This window comes from Plectropomus leopardus, chromosome 12 (genome assembly GCF_008729295.1).
Source record: "Plectropomus leopardus isolate mb chromosome 12, YSFRI_Pleo_2.0, whole genome shotgun sequence".
Classification (NCBI taxonomy): Eukaryota; Metazoa; Chordata; class Actinopteri; order Perciformes; family Serranidae; genus Plectropomus; species Plectropomus leopardus.
Window position 1 is genome coordinate 1835600 of NC_056474.1, and position 20783 is coordinate 1856382.

At 39.8% G+C, this 20783-nt stretch overlaps 4 protein-coding genes across 7 annotated transcripts in view; all 4 read left to right on the forward strand.

Annotated features, from left to right (window-relative positions):
- The first annotated feature begins 945 nt into the window (after positions 1–945).
- Positions 946–5432, forward strand: epdr1 (ependymin related 1). The gene is made up of 3 exons (XM_042497890.1): positions 946–1255; positions 3724–3932; positions 5011–5432. The coding sequence occupies exons 1-3, from the start codon at positions 1020–1022 to the stop codon at positions 5202–5204; spliced, it is 639 nt and encodes a 212-aa protein (XP_042353824.1). The 5' UTR covers positions 946–1019; the 3' UTR covers positions 5205–5432.
- Positions 5433–8751: 3319 nt separating this feature from the next.
- On the forward strand, positions 8752–10323 carry LOC121951025 (E3 ubiquitin/ISG15 ligase TRIM25-like). Its single transcript, XM_042497190.1, has one exon. The coding sequence runs from the start codon at positions 8785–8787 to the stop codon at positions 9907–9909; it is 1125 nt and encodes a 374-aa protein (XP_042353124.1). The 5' UTR covers positions 8752–8784; the 3' UTR covers positions 9910–10323.
- Positions 10324–12399: 2076 nt separating this feature from the next.
- Positions 12400–14069, forward strand: LOC121951024 (tripartite motif-containing protein 16-like). Its single transcript, XM_042497189.1, is given in 2 exon segments — positions 12400–12808; positions 12810–14069. Coding segments are annotated over 2 exon segments (1668 nt in total). The 5' UTR covers position 12400.
- Positions 14070–18857: 4788 nt separating this feature from the next.
- Positions 18858–20783, forward strand: part of LOC121950930 (solute carrier organic anion transporter family member 5A1-like) — a 55175-nt gene continuing 53249 nt past the window's right edge. For all 4 annotated transcript variants that reach the window (XR_006106365.1, XR_006106364.1, XM_042497063.1 and 1 more), the window contains exon 1: positions 18858–20216. Coding sequence is in view for 2 of the 4 variants with exons in the window: in XM_042497063.1 (XP_042352997.1) it covers positions 19262–20216 (955 nt within the window). In the remaining 2 variants the exon portion in view is untranslated. The remainder of the gene's footprint in view (positions 20217–20783) is intronic.

The window sequence follows — 20783 nt, forward strand, 5'->3', positions numbered from 1 at the left end:
ATATATATGGGGAAATTTGACTGGAACTGCTATTAATATTTAATATTTTATCCTAGTTGGCTTGTTAGGGACTGTTCGTTATTTATGGGGGTGGGGTTGCAATAAAGTCAAATAGTTTTTAAACACTAGGGAGGGACTTTATTTTTTTTTTTTATTTATTTTAATTTTGCCTTAGGGGAGGGGCATACAAATTAAAATGGCTGTATTTATATTTTGTTTTTTAATTTACCCGCAATTTTTAAAGAAAGCATTCCTTCAAAAACAGCTTGCCCTCAACACATGCCTCTGTCAGAAAAAAAAATCTGAACTTAACAAAATGAGATAAAATCACTTTATTCTATGTCTCATTTAAAATATGTCACCAAAAAAGTGACGTCTTTATTTTGGGAACTGATTGATTTTAATGTCATTTCTCAGTATTTTCAGATCTTTACAAACCAAGCAATAAATAGAGAAAACTAATCCGCTGATTAATCCATAATAACAAATAAAAAGAAATAATAATCATTATAATATCATTAGTTTCCGCCTTATACAAAATGTAAATAAAAAAAGTAGTTCTTCATTATAATATAAAGTTTAATTTAATATAATGAATTTAATAAATGCCTTATTATTGTTAAATCAAGCAGAACTGCGTAACAGTTGTATTTCAGAAAATTATAAAAAGTTTAAACTCTTATTCATGCAGTATCTTTAAAACTCATATCATCTTTCTCTTCCCTTTTCCTTTATGTATTTAAATAGTTGTATTTTCTGTTATTTTCTGCAGTTGCTGTTGGTTTACTTTACCTGATTTAAGTTCTGAGTGACATTGTTTTTTTTTTTTTTTTTTTTTTGTTTTGTTTTGTTTTGCTTTTTTTATTCCAATATTTGAAAATGTCATACAAGCTTTTATTTTGAAAACCATACCCGGAGCGTCTTTTACGACCAACTCTCGCGAGCTTTTCTGCAGCAGGTGCAGCTTATCAACAATAATAACGGGATCAGCTAACGGGACTCCGGTACCTACAGACGGGATGCACCGACTGTTGCTCGTGTTTCTGGCCGCCGCCGGGGCGTCTGTCCTCGGCGTCCTCGGGCGGAGCGTGTCCCCGGCGGCCGGGCCGTGCCTCGCCCCGCTGCAGTGGGAGGGCCGCTGGGTGCAGTACGACCACAGCACCGGCAGGAACAGACGGGCCGCGGTCTCCTACGACGGCCTGAACCAGAGGATCCGAGTCCTGCAGCAGCACAAGAAGCACACCCCGTGTCAGAAGTGAGTCCTCAAATATCCAAATGTTCTCTGCAGAGTCAATGTCTGATCAAATAACGAGGCTGAAATATGTGAAATATTAAAGCTAAATAATTACCGACCGAAGGGACTGTTCTTTATTATCAGAGCAGCGGGGAGGCTGGGATGTGCCTTTCGTTTGTTTGTTTTGTTTTGTTTTGTTTTATTTATTTATTTTGTGTTTTTCTGGGTGTGGTTTTTCATTTAAGCCAATACAGGTTTCTGCCACAACCACATGTATTTTTTATCCTCTTTGTGCTTTCCATTATGTAACACAAAAACAACAACAAAAAATCAAAACTATTTATTAATGTATTTTTAATTATTTATTAATGTATTCATTTTTTTATTGTATTTGTTTATTTACTTTTATATTATTATTATTATTAGTTTATTATGGTTATATTTATATATAAACCTTATAAACAGTTGTTTACAGAGTGCTTCGACAGACAAAGCAAAGGCAGGAACTCAGGGAATAAAAACAAACAAACAAACAAACAAACAAACAAACATCAACAAATGTGCCAAACAGAGAAAGGTCGAGAACAGTTAAACAAAAAGGGCAAGAACAAAATGTGTATACAAAAGGTCAACAAGAATGAAGCGAAGTTATTAAAAAAAAGTACTCAACCAATAAATATTTAGAAAATGTAAGCGTAATGCAATAAAATATTATAAAAATCATATAGTAAATAATATTAAGTTATTAAATAATACAATATAAAATAATATTATTATTAGGATAATAAGGACACAGATTTACATTAAAGAGTAAAGAGATAAGATATAAAAGGTAAAATTAGTCAATAAATTATTTTTAAAAAACCAAATCACTAAAATGATCAAAGTGCAGATGAGAGGCGCAAAGATGAAAAGATGATTTAAAATCATATACCATATTTACAGCATATGATCAAATGCACAAGTAAATATACAATAAATAAAGAATAAGTCGTTTCTGTAGCACTAGAAACAGAAAGAAAAAACTAAAGCAACACAAAAATATTACAAAAGCAGGACTCAAAAAGTTATTATTATTACTGATATAATAATAATAATAATAATAATAATAAATTATTATTATTATTATTATTATTATTATTATTAAACATTTTATCTGCACTTGTTGCTATTTTCAGTTTTTAAAAAAAGTTTGTTCTTTTTTTTTCATCAAACTGAATTGAACATTTGAATACATTTGAATAGTGTTATCAGCTGGTAGCAGCTGCAGCAGACTCCCGTTAGCTGCCTGTTCATTTTTGTTATTTGCTGCTGCAGTTTTGCAACAATAAACCAACAGTGAGTCTCTGCCGGGACTGAAGTCTGCAGTTGAGAAATAATCTGGCAGGACAAATGCTGCTGATCGACTTTGGTTTGTTTAGTTTGCGATGTGACAGCTGCATGTTTTAAAAAGTACACGGCCAAAAGTATGTGGACACCCCTCAGCCCCAAAGTCTTCCAGTCCAGGAAAGTCTTTCCAGTATTCAGTGATTTTTCACTGTTTGTCCAACTCTGTGGTGACAAAACAGCTGGTGAGAACAATGTTATCACAATATATCTGAGGTTTAAACAAAGATACTCAATACCAGTACTTAAAAAAACATTGTTAACCCTTTGGAACGGTTTGGTGCATTTTATGCACTTTACAATAGTCTTTTTTGTTCTTTTTTTTATAATTTTGTCTGTGTTTATGCATATGGTAAAAATCTTGGCAAGATTTTGTTTGATCTTGTAATTTCCAGCTCAGCTGCAACACTAAGTCTAAAATACACTGTGGATACACAAAATAATGTGCCATACATCAAACTGCAATTTTTGATCCCACAGCCATCAAAGCGTATTTGGCATATGGAGAAATACATGCTATTTCCACTATCTGCACTGTCACAATCAGTGTTGCAGTCAATCATTAAAATATCCCAGGCAGTGATCATTTTAAAAAAGCTCGTTTGCATGTAGTATATTGAAAATAATTCATTTTTTCTGTTTTGCTTTGGGGGTTTTTCATCTTAAAACATAGTGGCACTGTGAGAAAACACCTGGCATTTAAAGGGTTAAAATTCTAAAAATGAATAAGCCTTTCATATTTGTGATTAGGAGTGATGTTGATTTTTTAAACACTCAGTGAGAGCAGGTGGGCATATTAATGTAGGATATTTTTTATAGCCTGATTTTGAAAAAGCACATTTTTCTGTGGCATTGTGTCAAAAACCTGACATTCAAAGGGTTAAAATTCTGAAAATTAATGCATATTTGATATTTAGGATTAGGAGAGATATTGGTTAAAAATAACTCAAAGGTGAAAATATTGTTAATGTATGACTTTTTTAAATCTTGATTTAGGAAAATGCGTTTTGTGTGCAGAGCGATACAAGCGCGTGATATTGAAGTGGTCCCAAAGGGTTAAATTCTCCGTCTCACTTCTCCCGCGTTCTCTCCGTCTGCTCCAGGTTTTTCGAGTACATCTACCTGTACCAGAGCGGGGTGATGTTCCAGATTGACCAGAAGACCAAAGACTGCTCAAAGATCGCTCTGACGGAGGACTGGGATCCCTTCGACATCCCGTCCAACTCCACCTTCGAGGACCAGTACATCATCGGGGGCCCCGGGGACAACGTGGAGGTTCAGGAGTGGTCAGACAGGAAGCCGGCACGCCAACGTAAGATTTTACACAAACACTCTTAAATTTAAAAAACAAATGTACACAGAGGTCTTCTGCAGGTTTAATCTCAGCTGTCAGCTGGTTACAAAAGGGTTAATAAATAAATTTACCGTCTTTCTTATTTAGACGCAGTGGAAAGTACGGATGTCAGTTTTGGTTAATTTTCTCAGCAGATAACTGATTAAAAAAATAATAAATACATAAATAAATGCATCATTTAATAAATAAAAATGCCAAATATTTATTTAATTTCCCCATTTAATTTTACATTTTATTTATCAATTTATTCATTTTCATATTGATTTGCTTATTTATTTTCTGTGCTATTTTTTGCATTTTTATTCATGTATTTATTTTACTTATTTATTTATTATTCATGTCATGTCTTTGTTTTTTTAAACTTTCTTTTTGATTTTCTGTTTTAAAATGATTTTAAGGTAATTTCCTTGTTTGTTTTTTAAAGATAATTTTCAGGTCATTTCCTTGTTTTTTTAACTTTCTTTTTCATTTTTTCTTCTTTTAAATGATTTCCTTGTTTTTTTCAACCTTTTCTCTTTTTTAAATAATTTTCAGGTAATTATTTTCTTGTACTTTTTACTAATTTCTGGTAAATTTTTGGGTCGGTTCTTTTTTTTGGTTTGTCGCTCTTTGCCTTCTCTCTCTTTTCTCGTAAACAAATCAAGCCAATTTGCTCAAGTTTCAAAGGGTTAAGCTGCTAGCTGCAGACTCTGATAATAATTATCTGCGGGTTCGTTAGAGTGAACCCTTCCACATTACATAAAGTCAACATGTTTTTATGTAAAAAGACATTTAAATGCAGCTGTAAGCAGCGTTCCTGCTTCACATTAAAATAAACTAACAGTGAGGTTCCTTCTTTCATGCCAGACAGTTTTCAGCAGCTTCCAACAAGTTTCAGCAAGTTTCAGCAGCTTTCAGCAGGTTTCAGCAGGTCTCAGCAGGTTTCAGCAGGTTTCAGCAGCTTTCAGCGGGTCTCAGCAGGTCTCAGCAGGTCTCAGCTGTTGGTGGATTAAAACGTTCCTCTCTGAGCCGCCTCGTCTGCTCGTCTCTCCACCAGATGAGACCTGGGTGGGCGTTTACACCCTGAAGGACTGCTACCCGGTGCAGGAGACCTACACCAGGAACAGCAGCGTCACCACCTCCACCCGCTTCTTCAGCCTGCAGCTGGGCATCAGCGACCCGGACGTCTTCACGCCGCCCAGCACCTGTCAGTCAGCTCGGCCCGAGAGGCTGGCCGAGTCCGCCTGCTGAGGCTCGCCTTCGCCCGTAGATACTTAACGGCACTCTGAGGCTGCGTCCGAAATCACTCCCTCGTTACCTCGTCCGCTTCTCCTAATACAGCAGACAATCGGCAGTTCAGCCGCCCTCGAATTGTGCAAATTCAGACTGCGAATATGAAATACGCCTAACGGAAACACGTCAATTTAGGAACCAAAAAAAGTTTTTACGCTCGCATGAGGTGGTATTTCAGGCGATTCGAAAATCTGCAATGCATCTCGCAATTTTGTTTTATCAACATTTTGAAAATATTGCTCAAGTTTTGTGCAAATCTGTAAAAAAAAAAAAAAAAAAGCCTCGTTTTTCAGGCGCTCAAACGTCGTCACAGGTGTAGCTTCTGCATCTATAAAAATCTGGCACATTGCATTTTGGGATCGTTTGCAGAAAATTTTACACTCAAAATTCAGACGACAAATTAAAATGGCGCAGGGTAAACACAGTGCACTAAACGGTATGAAAAGGGAGTGAGTTCGGACTCGGTCTTTGTTTAGTGTTTTATGGAATTGTTTGTTAATTTGCTGCTAATTTGCTAACGTTGTTATCCCGACCAATGAGCCCTTCCAGCTGTGACTGAACAAACTCGCTCATTTGGGATCCTTAAATGATGAGTACATGTTAAAAAACGGACGAAGCTGCTGACTGACCACACAGACCACGCTTGCTCTATTTTTACGCGGCTCTTTTATTTTCATGCCTCCTCGCTGTGGCCGGAGGCTTTATTTTTTCGACTTGTTTGTACATCCGTCCATCCGATTCTCGTCAACGCGATACCTGAAATAATCTTTATTTCAAACACACAAATTAAAGCAAATGCGCCTTACAAAACTTATAATGAACAAAAACAAACAGACAAAAGAGACGGCCTTTTACTCCTACCCCGATCTCAAGAGAACCCTGAAGGAATTTATTCAAATTTGGCACAAACGTCGATGACTATGACTCAAGTATAGTGATTAGGGTGATTAGAATCTGGTGGTCAAAAGTAACCGTGACCTTGTGTTTTTTTTTTTCATTGCATGAATGTGATATCTCAAAGAAGGTCTTGAGGTAATTTCCTAGAATTTGGCACAAACATCCACTCAGACTCGAGAAGAAAGTTGGTGATGAAAGGTCACTGTGACCTCATAAAACATGTTTTTGGCCATGACTCCAGAATTGTTATGCTAAATATGACAACATTTCATATTAATGTCTGATAGAATAACAGAATGAAGTGATGAAATGTTATGTACAAAAGGTCAAAGGTCAACTTCACTGTGACACCATAATGTTTTGCCTTGAGGGAATTTCTTCACATTTGGCACAAATGTTCACTTGGACTGTTTGGATGAACTGATTAGATTTTGGTGGTCAAAAGATGAAGGTCACTGTGACCTCACCTGTGTCAATCTTGTGGATACGATATCAATGAAACCTTGAGGGATTTTTAAAAAAAAATTGGCACAAACTTTCAAGCTGGCTCTTAAGATAAAATACTAGAATTTGGTGGTCAAAGGTCAAGATCACTGTGACCTTGCATCCGTCTCATTTTCGTGAACACGGTATCTGAGGATGGCCTTAAGGGAGTTTCCTCAAATTTAGCACAAACATCCACTTGAACTCAAGAATGAACTGATTAGAATCTGGTGGTCGAAGTCTAAAGGTCAAGGTGACCTCATAAAACATGTTTTTAGCCATAACTGAAGAATTTTTACACTAATTATGACAAAATTTCACAAAACTGTCTGATAGGATTAAATGATGAAGTGATGACATTTTATGTACAAAAGGTCAAGATCAACGGTGACATCATCGTTACTCAGCGTCATATCTCAGGAACAGAAGGGGGGACATTTGGTCAGATACGAGGGGCTGTTTACACGGCAACGGTTGTTACCTGAAACATCAAACTTTAGTTGCGGTTTGGCCTTTTATTTACTCGACAGCTGCCTTTTTGGGGCCTGAAAACACAAACTTTTGAAAACAGGTTCCAGAGTGTATTTTTTTGAAAACGCCACCCCTTCTGTCACGTATAAACTGGCGATGTGCGAATCCTGTAAGAATGGTGACGTCACAGCCGCACTTTGCGCATTCACGTGGTCTTCTTCTATGGTGTTTCATTACAAAGTTATACCGCCAACTACTGACCCCGCAGGCATACTACAGCGTTTTCTGTTGGTTTTGTGGATCCGTTTACACGAGGATCGTTCTTACAATGTTACCATATGAACGCAGATTTGTTTTAAAACATTTTCATTCATAGCAGGGCCATTCTTGTCGAAACGTGACCTTCGTCAAATACTGAATCGGCATCACTCATCTTGAAACTGTGCTGGTTGTAGAGATCTCCTGAGGCACAACCACAAGGCAGTAATTAATTAAGTGCAGCTGAACTTGTTTAAAAAGATGTCTCAAAAAATTAATAAAAATTTTAAACTGCAAATTTTAAACTTTTTTTTTTGTTTTTTTTTTAGGTAATATATTATTACCCAGTTATTAAATGGCTTTACATTTTTTAGGACTAAAATATGATTTTTTTTTAGGACTTCAAACTCAAAGTTTAGGATTTGGGACTTGATTGGTGACTTGTCTTGACTTCGGACTTGAGCACAAAGACTTTCTTGTGACTTGCAAAACCCCGCCTTGATCCCGCCTCTGTTGATTCCCAAACTACCAGCGTTACGGCGAACACCGGGGTTTCATGTGACCACATGCTAATGAGTGTTTGCTGATTTCTTTGCTCACAGCAGGATGTTTGATGTTAATTCAAGTCAAATGAAGTGCCTCGAAATAATTGAGGCAGAATAAATGACACAATAACAAACCACAGTCATCATGGTTTCTGGGTTTCTTTGAGATTTATGCGTTTGTGTATTTTTTGAGATTTAAATCATGTTTTTTTCCCCAAATTTCAAACTCAGCAGGGAGTCTAGTCTCAAAGCCACAATATCGTGATAGTTTTCTGTACATGAACTTCTTTTCCATGTTTGCAATTAAGCAACTGGCTGGAATCTAATAAAATGCATTTCATTTTCTATTAACAGGCATGTCAGTGAGCGTGTCACAAAATTCGAATATTTTCATGCACTTTTTTAGGTGATTCCCTTGTTATTTTCCATTTAACAAAAACCTTCAGGTAATTTTCTGGCACTTTTGACTAATTTCTTAATTATTTTGGGGTTATTTCTTTTCATTGCTCATTTCCCTCTTACCATGTTTTTGAAAGGTATACAGATAATTTGCAAATGTATCAAAGACTTAAAGATCTAGACTTTTCAATGCACCTGAAAGGACATATTTCTCTCAAATTTTGTCCATAAAGTCCCCGGTTCTAATTTACATCCTAAAAGTGCAGGTGATCAGTGTTTCTACATGAGAAACGAGCTCTTTTGTTAACACCGTGTCTGTCAGAGCGCTCCTCTTCCTGGAGTGAGTCAGAGTTCGATGAGCCCTCCCTCCTCTTCCTGCTCTCACACACAGCGAGTGCAGTCACTGCATGCTGTTTGAGATCAGAGCTCAAACTAGTTTCATCTGTGAGAAAGTGAAACTCATACAGTCACTGCCACGAGGTGAAATGGCGCAGAAAGGAGTTCAGCTGGACCGAGAAACCTTCTCTTGTTCGATCTGTCTGGATCTGCTGAAGGATCCGGTGACGACTCCCTGTGGACACAGCTACTGCATGAACTGTATTAAAGGTTTCTGGGATGAAGAGGACGAGAAGAGGATCTACAGCTGCCCTCAGTGTCGGCAGAGCTTCACCCCGAGGCCCGTCCTGCTGAAAAACACCATGTTAGCAGCTTTGGTGGAGCAGCTGAAGAAGACTGAAGCTGCTCCTGCTGATCTCTGCTACGCTGGAGATGAAGATGTGGCCTGTGATGTCTGCACTGGGAGAAAACTGAAAGCTGACAGTCCTGTCTGCAGTGTCTGGCTCTTTTGTAAGCAACACCTCCAGCCTCATTATCATTCAGACACATTCAAGAAACACCAGCTGGTGGAGCCCTCCGAGAAGCTGCAGGACAACATCTGCTCTCGTCACGATGAGGTGATGAAGATGTTCTGCCGCACCGATCAGCAGTGTATCTGTTATCTCTGCTCCGTGGAGACACATAAAGGCCACGACACAGTGTCAGCTGCAGCAGAGAGAGACGAGAAACAGAGAGAGCTCGAGGGGAGTCGACTAAACATCCAGCAGAGAATCCAGGACAGACAGAAAGACGTGAAGCTGCTGCAGCAGGAGGTGGAGGACATCAACGCCTCCGCTGATAAAGCAGTGGAGGACAGCGAGAGGATCTTCACCCAGCTGATCCGTCTCCTGGAGAAAAGCCGCTCCGACGTGAAGCAGCAGCTCAGATCGCAGCAGCAAACTGAAGTGAGTCGAGTCAGAGAGCTCGAGGAGGAGCTGCAGCAGGAGATCAGCGAGCTGCAGAGGAGAGACGCTGAGCTGGAGCAGCTCTCACACACAGACCATCACACCCAGTTTCTACGCAGCTACACCTCACTGTCAGCACTCAGCGAGTCCACACAGTCATCCAGCATCAACATCCGTCCTCTGAGGTACTTTGAGGACGTGACAGCAGCTGTGTCAGAAGCCAGAGATAAACTACAGGACGTTCTGAAGGAGACATGGACAAATGTCTCACTGGCAGTGACTCAAGTGGATGTTTTACTGTTCACAACCAGAGCCCAAAACCAGAGCTGATTCTTAAAACATTCATGTGAAATCACACTGGATCCAAACACAGTAAACAATAATCTATGTTATTATCTGAGGGGAACAAAAAAGTTACAATGGCTCAAAAGTCACATCAGTCTTCAGGGTTTTATTAGTCTCGTCATCTTATGAGTATCAGTCTTATCCTGGTCACCCGGACAGATTCACTAACGTCTTGCAGGTCCTGAGCAGAGAGAGTCTGACTGGACGTTGTTACTGGGAGGTGGAGTGGAGCGGGAGAGGTGTCATTGTGGCAGTCGCATACAAGGACATTAGTAGAGCTGGGAACTCAAATGAATGTACATTTGGTTGCAATGACAAATCTTGGGCATTATGGTATGACAATAACAGATACACATTATGGTACAACAATGTCCAAACTTCCGTCTCAGGTCCTCAGTCCTCCAGATTAGGAGTGTACCTGGATCACAGTGCAGGTATTCTGTCCTTCCAGCGTCTCTGAAACCATGACTCTCCTCCACAGAGTCCAGACCATGTTCACTCAGCCGCTCTACGCTGGACTTAAGTGGCATACTTATGGACAAACTACTGACTTCTGTAAACTCACATAGATGTAAGTTATTTGAAGGGACATAGCATCCCAAAATCAACAATACATGTTTTCCTCTTACCTGTAGTGCTGTTAATCAGTCCAGATAGTTCTGGCGTAAAACTATCTGCCAAAACTATCTAGACTGATAAAAAGCACTACAGGTAAGAGGAAAAATGTGTGTTTTTTATTATTTCGGTGAAGATTTAAATCATGTGTTTTTATTCTTATTTTGTCTTGAGGGCTGATTGTTCGGACGTCTTTTCACTGCTCAGATCAGCTGTCAGTCAGAAACTATAGTCGTCACTTTGACATCTTCTCCTGAGTTTTGGTGTAAATGTTTGAGTTTCTTTCGGTGGCGCTCCTTCCTGCGTCTGTTCAGCCGTGGAGGCCCTCACTGCTCATGATGATTATTTCCCTGATCTGACATTTCTCTGCATGAAAATAATGTCAATTTAACTGGGCTCTAGTTTTTAATCTTAGATAATCTGTATATTGTTGTTTCTCTTCCACTGCATGAGTCTGAAGAGAGAAAACACCAGACCTGATTTATTATGGATATTTCACTCTTCTGCTTGTAAATACGTAAAGAAATCTGTATCTACATCTACCTTTATCTGTTTGTGGGTTATTATAAATCGATAATTATTGTGATTCTAATCAGTCAGAAGATCATTTCTTATCAATTATTCGTTAAACAATCTGATTGTATGGATGAACTGAATAATTAAAGAGTTACTGAACAGACTTTGCTGACTGGATTTGTGAATAAACTGAAGATTTACATAATGAATAAACAATCACAACCAAAGTATTTTTTCAGTCTTAATTTGGGGTTATTAAACAGAGCTGATGGAGAAAATACAACACTGATATGAGAGGATAACTTTCTTCCTGAAACACCACAAAGTTCAGGGTTCATGTTTGGAGCAGAAGAAATAAAAAAAAAAAATGCTTTTAACAAAAAAGAATTTTGTTACAAAATTATAATATTTTTAAGCACTTTTTCCAGGTCATTTCCTTGTTGTTTTTTCTTATCTTTTCTTATCTTCGGGAAGTTTTCTTGTGCTTTTTACTAACTTCTTGATAATGCTTGGGTCATTTCTTCTTTGTATTTCTTCTTTCTTTGTAAATTTATAATTACAAATACATATTTACAGTTATGTTACATTATTATATTTGAAGCACATTTTCCAGGTCATGTCCTCGATTTTTTTTTTTTTTTTTTTTTTTTTTACTTTGTGATATTCTTGTACTTTTTATTAAATACTTGAGAGTTAGCTGGGGAAAATGGCTGGGAAAATGGATAACATCTAGGTAAAAAATATATTATTACATATTTAAAATCATGTCACAAAATCATATTTTCATGCACTTTTTTAGATGATTCCCTTGTTATTTTCCCATTCTAAAAAATAACCTTCAGGTAATTTTCTGGCACTTTTGACTAATTTCTTAATTATTTTGGGGTTATTTCTTTTCATTGCTCATTTCCCTCTTAACATGTTTTTGAAAGGTATAAAGATAATTTGCAAATGTATCAAAGGCTTAACGATCCCAGACTTTTCAATGCACCTGAAAGGACATATTTCTCTCAAATTTTGTCCATAAAGTCCCGGGTTTTAATTTACATCCTAAAAGTCGAGGTGATCAGTGTTTCTACATGAGAAGCGAGCTCTTTTGTTAACACCGTGTCTGTCAGAGCGCTCCTCTTCCTGGAGTGAGTCAGAGTTCGATGAGCCCTCCCTCCTCTTCCTGCTCTCACACACAGCGAGCTCCACTCTCTTTTGTTCCCTCCCCTTCAGATCTGCAGTCTGAAGATGGGTGGTGTAACCAACATGAGGTGATTTGAAAAGGCTGACAGGCTCATTCACTGCATGTTGTTTACATCAGAGCTCAAAACTCACACAGTCACTGCCTTGAGGTGAAATGGCGCAGAAAGGAGTTCAGCTGGACCGAGAAACCTTCTCTTGTTCGATCTGTCTGGATCTACTGAAGGATCCGGTGGCGACTCCCTGTGGACACAGCTACTGCATGAACTGTATTAAAGGTTTCTGGGATGAAGAGGACGAGAAGAGGATCTACAGCTGCCCTCAGTGTCGGCAGAGCTTCACCCCGAGGCCCGTCCTGCTGAAAAACACCATGTTAGCAGCTTTGGTGGAGCAGCTGAAGAAGACTGAAGCTGCTCCTGCTGATCTCTGCTACGCTGGAGATGAAGATGTGGCCTGTGATGTCTGCACTGGGAGAAAACTGAAAGCTGACAAGTCCTGTCTGCAGTGTCTGGTCTCCTTTTGTAAGCAGCACCTACAACCTCATTATGATTCACCTGCCTTTAAGAAAACACCAGCTGGTGGAGCCCTCCGAGAAGCTGCAGGACAACATCTGCTCTCGTCACGATGAGGTGATGAAGATGTTCTGCCGCACCGATCAGCAGTGTATCTGTTATCTCTGCTCCGTGGACCAACATAAAGGCCACGACACAGTGTCAGCTGCAGCAGAGAGAGACGAGAAACAGAGAGAGCTCGAGGGGAGTCGACTAAACATCCAGCAGAGAATCCAGGACAGACAGAAAGACGTGAAGCTGCTGCAGCAGGAGGTGGAGGACATCAACGGCTCCGCTGATAAAGCAGTGGAGGACAGCGAGAGGATCTTCACCCAGCTGATCCGTCTCCTGGAGAAAAGCCGCTCCGACGTGAAGCAGCAGCTCAGATCGCAGCAGCAAACTGAAGTGAGTCGGGTCAGAGAGCTCGAGGAGGAGCTGCAGCAGGAGATCAGCGAGCTGCAGAGGAGAGACGCTGAGCTGGAGCAGCTCTCACACACAGACCATCACACCCAGTTTCTACGCAGCTACACCTCACTGTCAGCACTCAGCGAGTCCACACAGTCATCCAGCATCAACATCCGTCCTCTGAGGTACTTTGAGGAGATGACAGCAGCTGTGTCAGAAGCCAGAGATAAACTACAGGACGTTCTGAAGGAGACATGGACAAATGTCTCACTGGCAGTGACTGAAGTGGATGTTTTACTGTCTCAACCAGAGCCCAAGACCAGAGCTGAGTTCTTAAAACATTCATGTGAAATCACGCTGGATCCTCACACAGCACACAGCATGCTTTTATTATCCGAGGGGAACAGAGAAGTAACAATTGCTGAACAGTCTTATCCGAGTCATCCGGACAGATTCACTGACTGTTGGCAGGTCCTGAGCAGCGAGAGTCTGACTGGACGTTGTTACTGGGAGGTGGAGTGGTATGGAGAAGACATTTATTTAGCTGTCGCATACAAGGACATCAAGAGAGAAGGGAGATCAGATGATTGCACATTTGGACGAAATGACAAATCATGGGCATTATATTCTTATCGAAATTATAGTTATACATTTTGGTACAACAATGTTGAAACTGATTTGAGTGGTCCTCAGTCCTCCAGATTAGGAGTGTACCTGGATCACAGAGCAGGTATTCTGTCCTTCTACAGCGTCTCTGAAACCATGACTCTCCTCCACAGAGTCCAGACCACGTTCACTCAGCCGCTCCACGCTGGACTCTGTGCTGAGTTCCATTATTCTTTTCGCGCTGAGTTCTGCAAACTCAAATAGACAGAGGTCAGAGGTCATTTATGGAACAGTGTTTTAAATCCTGTTTTAATTTTAAAAGGTCTTACTGATGACATTTAAATCCTAAGTCCTCAAAACAAAAGGAGGAGAAAGACCAGGGTGTTCACTGGTTAAGCTTTTGCTTGTTGGAGTCAGCTGAAGGAGGTTTAAGGGCTGAAAAGCCGAAGTCTCCACACTTCTCTTTAATTGTAAACCAAAGCTAAGGATAATTTAACGTTAACGTGAGCTGACTGTGAATGCAGGTTGTGTAACCACTAGTTCTTCGGTGAAAGCGGGGCGTGTGGCATCTCCTGTGTTATGTTATCAATATATCATCAAAGCTCATTTTGTCTCCATATTTGCTGCTGAGGGCTGATTGTTCGGGCGTCTTTTCACTGCACAGATCAGCTGTCAGTCAGAAATTATAGTCGTCACTTTGACATCTTCTCCTGAGTTTTGGTGTAAATGTTTGAGTTTCTTTCGGTGGCGCTCCTTCCTGCGTCTGTTCAGCCATGGAGGCCCTCACTGCTCATGATGGTTATTTCCCTGATCGGACATTTCTCTGCATGAAAATAATGTCAATTTAACTGGGCTCTAGTTTTTAGTCTTAGATAATCTGTATATTGTTGTTTCTCTTCCACTGCATGAGTCTGAAGAGAGAAAACACCAGACCTGATTTATTATGGATATTTCACTCTTTCTGCTTGTAAATACGTAAAGAAATCTGTATCTACATCTACCTTTATCTGTTTGGTAAGACCTGTGGGTCATTATAAATCGATAATTATCGTGATTCAAATCAATCAGTAGATCATTCCTTATCAATTATTCATTCACAAACTGATTATATGGATTAATTGAATCATGAAAGAGTTACTGAACAGACTTTGCTGACTGGATTTGTGAATAAACTGAAGATTTACATAATGAATAAACAATCACAACCAAAGTATTTTCTCAGTCTTCATTTCAGGTTATTTTACAGAGCTGATGGAGAAAATACAACACTGATATGAGAGGATAACTTTCCTCCTGAAACACCACAAAGTTCAGGGTTCATGTTTGGAGCAGAAGAAATAAAAATAAAATTGCTTCTAGCATCCAAATTTTTCTTTGTGCACTTGGTCAAAAAAGAGGATTTTTTTACAAACTTTTTTCTTTTTTCTTTTTGAAGGGACAGTGGATTAAATTCTATGTTTTGATTCTTGAAAAGTCTTATAGAGAATCCAAGGAGTCCTAAAACCCAGACATGAATCAGTATTTCAGCACCTCCCTTGTGTTGAGGTCAATGAGGTTTTTTAACAACTTTTTGGTTAGATGACTGAAATATTTCTTTTTCTTGATGTTTTGCGTTGTCTGTAAATATATTTTTTTCATCTATCCACTTGCTTGTATGTACATTTCTCCCTGTCTTTTTTACATATTTTAAATAGATTTACAAATTAAATTAAATTAAATTAAATTAAACTGAATTGAATTAAATTAAATCAACATAACAGCAGGTTAACAGGTGAAATGTGAGAACTGATGCACAACACTAGAGGGCACCTTCACTCTTATAACCAGGGAGGTTGGAGCACCTTAACTGAATCCGCCTACTGAATAGAAACCTTTTTATCATGTCATACATCACGGTCAGCAATATCAAACATCTGTAAGTCAGAGGAGATTCTCTTTAAAAAAAAAAAGTAAAATTAAATTAGTACTTTTTGAATGGTAGTTTGGCATATTTCACTCACTAACCATTGTGTTTTCTGTATGCACTCATTTTAATAGAATAAAAATATTTACGTGTTTTAAAAGTTTTTGTAATGTATTTTTTAATAATGTTTGTTTGTTCTTCCAGCTCCTGAAATGATTGGAGTCATGTGTCAGAAGGATGTTTGCATATCGATGCTTTTTTGAAGAACTGTTGACAGCTGAAATGTCCAGAGTGTAGGATCAAGGGGGATATTTTGGAATAAATGGAATATAATAACTCTTTTCTTTGCTGTATAATTACCTGAAAATGTGAATAATTGTGTTTTCATTTTAGAAAATATATATACATAGGGAGTGGGTCCATGTTTAAGGAGATCACTAAGTTGTGCTGCCATGTGGGACTACAGTAATGCAGAGAGGACAAACCAAAGACTTGCTCTAGACTGCGTGATTTGTATTTTTGCATCAGCCACTGTAGTTAGCAACATGCCAAACTCCATAAGAAAAACACTGATTTATAACATAAAAACTGCTTTACTCAGCATTTCTATGAGGTCTGTTTGGTGGTGGAGAAAATACCTCTGTGGATGATTCAGCTCCTGGTAAAAAAAAAAAACTCCTGAACACCAGGATCTTAAATTATAGGTAAAAAAAGGAGGAAAAAATGGTGAGCACATAGTAGCATGTGGTGGACAACCTTCCATCACTAGGATGTTTAGCGATGTTGAATAAACACTGATTTGTAATGTGGAGCTGCTTTATTCTGTCAGTTTTAATGCCCAGCTCCTTTTATTTTTCCTTTCAAATTTGATCGTGATTTTCAAAAACTCTTTTTGATTTTTTTTAAAGTTATGTTTTGTTTGCTTAAGTTTTGGAGAAATGTTTTTATTTAAATGTTTGTTTTCTTTTTTTTTTTCTTTATATATTCCTTTAAAAGTTTTTGTAATGTTTTTACACACACACAAACACACACACACACACACACACACACACACACACACACAGATATATGTACTTCTTATAAAATAAAATCCCCATGCATAAATTAAAAGCGGCTACTTCCGGCATCTCTCCTTGAGTGACAGACGTTATGCTTTTAATGTGAAGTGCTTCCGGTGTCTCTGAGCGGAGATGTATTGTAGGTGAGATTTGTAACATGAACGTGTTTTTTTGTCTGAATGTGACCGCCTGTCCTCTCGGAGCGGGTGTTGTGACTCGGACATGGACATTTAAAGGCCCGTGTCGTCGCCTCAGAGTGTCCGGTTAGTGAAGCGCGGTGTCGCCATTGTTGTTGGTCGGTTCCTCTGCGGGTTAGCTGCTAGCTGTGCGGCTAACGGGAACGCTGGAAGGACTTCTGGTTGTACTTTTCAAAATAAAACCTTGAATGGACGAACGTTAAATTAGACTAACCGCCGAACTCCATTTCAAAAGGTTAGTGACAGATATTTTGCAAAACTGTTACTATTTACACGTCATATAGCATAAAATAGCACATTGTTTTGAATGTATCTTTGTGTACTGGTAAATTCGGGGCGTATTATTCATGCATTTACCGTAACAGTTAATCAAACATTGATAAATGTATGCGTTTCCTAGCTTGCTCTGCCTTGCTAACGTTAGCTACCAACGTAGGCAGTCGCTTGGTTTAAGCCTTTTAATTGATGTAAATCTAAACGCTGACAGGTATAAACGTAGGCCGAATTTATCAGTAGACTTCCCTGACTCGGCAAATTGTAAAAGTTTGATAAAAAAAACTGTAGGTTACATTAAGCTACACGGAAAATACTTTTAATTTCATAAATTATTAATGGGTTTCGGTGGCACTTTATTTTTCTCTTTTGGTTGCATTCATTCGACGCTGTGCAGAGTCACTGGTCCCCCACTTTAGAGGTGGAAATCTCCAGAGGCCCCCTTTTTATGATATTGTGAAGATACCTGGGTCATAATACAATATTATTGCGATTTCTAATGTTTAAATTTGCAATTTATTATGGTTTGCAAATGTAAATGAAGGAAAAACTTAGTCAGCATATGTTTTGTCTAATTGGTTAAAGTTTGCATTTTTTTAATCTCACTTTAATCAGTTATAATTGCAGCAAAATATTGAATATACCAAAAAATAAAAATAAACAATTGATTTTATTATCCTAGTAGGCTACCAGGTTTATATTTATTTAAAGTACTCAAGGTACTACACATGAGGTGATTCAGCTCAAAAGAAAATGTATTTTCCACAATGTTAATCAAACTTTGGCTTGATTTCTTTAGAAAATATGAGGTGTAAAAAAGGAAATTAAAAAAGTTCAGTAAATTGCAATAAATTTTTGAAATTATTAAATTATTTTTGAAAAAGCTAGGGAAAACGGCCAAATAACTACATTTATTATTATTGTTGTTGTTGCTGTTGTTGTTGTTAATAATAACAATTATATATCTATAATTATAGTATATTAATATTTAAAAATATTTAAGCCCTTTTTAAGGTAATTCCCTGACTCTTTAAATTCTTTTTGTTTGTTTTTTTCTCAGCTTTTTTTTTAGGGTATCTATTGTCCTTTTTGCTATTATTTGGGGTTTTTTCTTCAAAAGGTGCTTATGGCTTTTATGTTTCAGCATTATTAGATTACTCATGATTTATTTTTACGCTTTTATTTTGAAGTGGGCTGTTCCGGTGTGCGTGCCGGTAGTTGTGCACATTGACGCAGTGTTTTCAAAACAGCGGCTGCGAGCAGCTCAACACTGCGGTGTTTCTGAGCCGCGTTATTATCCGAGCAGCCCGTCGCCTCACTCCTCGGACCTCTCTCGTCATATGCTTGTTTTCCTCGAGGACTCCTCGCTTTTTTTGCTGAATTTTATTTTTTTAAGACAAAATTTTCAGGGATTGACAGAAATATAATCTCTAAATGACAACCCGCTGGGAGGACAGCTGGTGCGGTGATAACATCGGGAGGGGGGGGTGATGCCCTTGACTTGGGGAGGAGGAGTTAGAAAGGAGAAAGGGTGGTGGGGGGGGCGGGGGGACCATTATTTAATGTACAAAAAGAAGTGACATTGTAACTGTGATCTTCACTGGCAGGGGTGTCAGGGATGCGGCGCATGCTCTGCAAGTTCATTTCATCCCAGGCTGCCGCGGAGCAGCAGCGTCCTGCTGAGAGAAGCCATCAAGTGGAAATGTTGTGCATCTGCAGGGAGCCGTGGAGCTCCGCTGGTCGAGCGGCGGAGGCCTGAGCGGTCTCCACCTCCGGATTAGATGGTGGCACAAGTGTGCAAGAGAAGATAAACAGAGGCTGTCCAGCCTGCACTGCAGATAAGCTGTGAGTCTACTCTTTGGTTGACATTGTTGCTTTTTTTGGGGCCTCTTTGTGTGCCAGACAGTGTTTGTGGGAGTAGATGTACTCATTAATAATAAATGTGATGGGCAGCAGCCCCTGAACTGTGGATTTCGGCTGGGAACCGGGGCTGTTTGTTCTTCCAACCTCTAAAGACTGGAAATTATGGCTGACCACGAGGAAGCCGAGTTGTCCGAGTCCCTTCAGAAGGAGGACGGGTTTTCCAGCGAGCTGGAGGAGCCGGGCACGGACTTCAAATCTAAAAGTTTGCCTGTTTTAAATGAAGAGGCGCCTCAAGAGGAGACCTTACTGGCTAGTTCTGTGTCCATAACGGCGGAGGAGAGCGCCGAGTTCATCCAGCTCCCGGCCAAGACCGAGTCGTTTCAGGCCGAGTCCCCGACAAGAACGAACTACCTGCCTAAGCCGGGGAAGTCGGCGCTGAACAGGCCGAGCTCGTACATGGAGAACACGGAGATCCGCAGGAGTAAAAACATGGCGAGAAGGAAGCCGCCGGGAATTTTTGCTTCCAGGCTGAATCGGATTCACCTGCCCAGTCGGAAGTACCTGAGCGTTATTTTGCAGGACTCTCGCTGCTTCCTGTTCTGCATGTGCTACCTGACGTTCATCCAGTCGCTCATGGTGTCGGGCTACCTCAGCAGCGTCATCACCACCATCGAGAAGAGGTACAGCCTGAGGAGCTCCGAGTCCGGCCTCCTCGTCAGCTGTTTCGACATAGGGAGCCTCCTGGTGGTCGTCTTCATCAGCTACTTTGGTGGGCGGGGCCAGAGGCCTCGCTGGCTGGCGGTAGGTGGCGTTTTCATCGCCGTGGGCGCCGCACTCTTCTCCTTACCTCACTTCATCTCCCCGGCGTACCAAATCCAGGAGGTCAACTCATCCTCGGCCAACGAGGGCCTGTGCATGAACAGCAACGCCAGCGGCAGGGACCGCGTCGACATCACTTCCTGTCCCAGAGACCAGGAGGGCAACGAGCACAACCTGTATGTGGCGCTGTTCGTCATTGCGCAGATCCTGGTCGGCATGGGGTCCACGCCGATCTACACGCTGGGACCCACCTACCTGGATGACAACGTGAAGAAGGAGAACGCCTCGCTGTATTTAGGTAAGAGTGTGTGTGTGTGTGTGTGTGTGTGTGTGTCGGCGTGTAAGCGCTCAAACCCAAGCCACCTTCAAACAGCCAACCTCTGCAGCAGATGATGTCACAGGGTAGTCATCGGCGTCTGGTTCAAATATGAAACAATCAGTGACATCAGGCCTGCAGGGGTCGGTTTGGATCAAAATCGGCAGGTGTTTGGACAGCAGTGACTTTTGTTGTTTTTGTTAAAGAATTAGCTGAAATTCAGATCCAACGTGATGCAGCACCTGAATATATTCATCATTAGAGTTGGCTATTGTTTGTTTTTTGTTCGGTACTGGTGCCAAAATAGAATAAAATTTGATAAGATGAGATGAGACTTAAAAGCCAGTTTTTACAGAAAATTTACTTGCGTCCACAAGAAAAGTCAGAGAAATGGCCTAATATTGTAGACACATCCTAAAATTCTAGAAATTTCCTCTAATCCAAGAAATGTCCTAAAATCTTAGAATTGTCAATCCTGGAAATGTCCTGTAATCCTTGAAAATTTGTGCGTGGGACCCACCGCGGGAGATTTAAAAAGCAGCAGTTAGT

Bases quoted from the DNA above. Each gene is read 5' to 3' on its own strand.
- epdr1 (XM_042497890.1), top strand. From the start codon at position 1,020: ATGCACCGACTGTTGCTCGTGTTTCTGGCCGCCGCCGGGGCGTCTGTC. The intron at 1,256-3,723 runs GTGAGTCCTCAA...CGTCTGCTCCAG, and splicing joins AAGCACACCCCGTGTCAGAA to GTTTTTCGAGTACATCTACC. The intron at 3,933-5,010 runs GTAAGATTTTAC...TCTCTCCACCAG, and splicing joins CAGGAAGCCGGCACGCCAAC to ATGAGACCTGGGTGGGCGTT.
- LOC121951025 (XM_042497190.1), top strand. From the start codon at position 8,785: ATGGCGCAGAAAGGAGTTCAGCTGGACCGAGAAACCTTCTCTTGTTCG.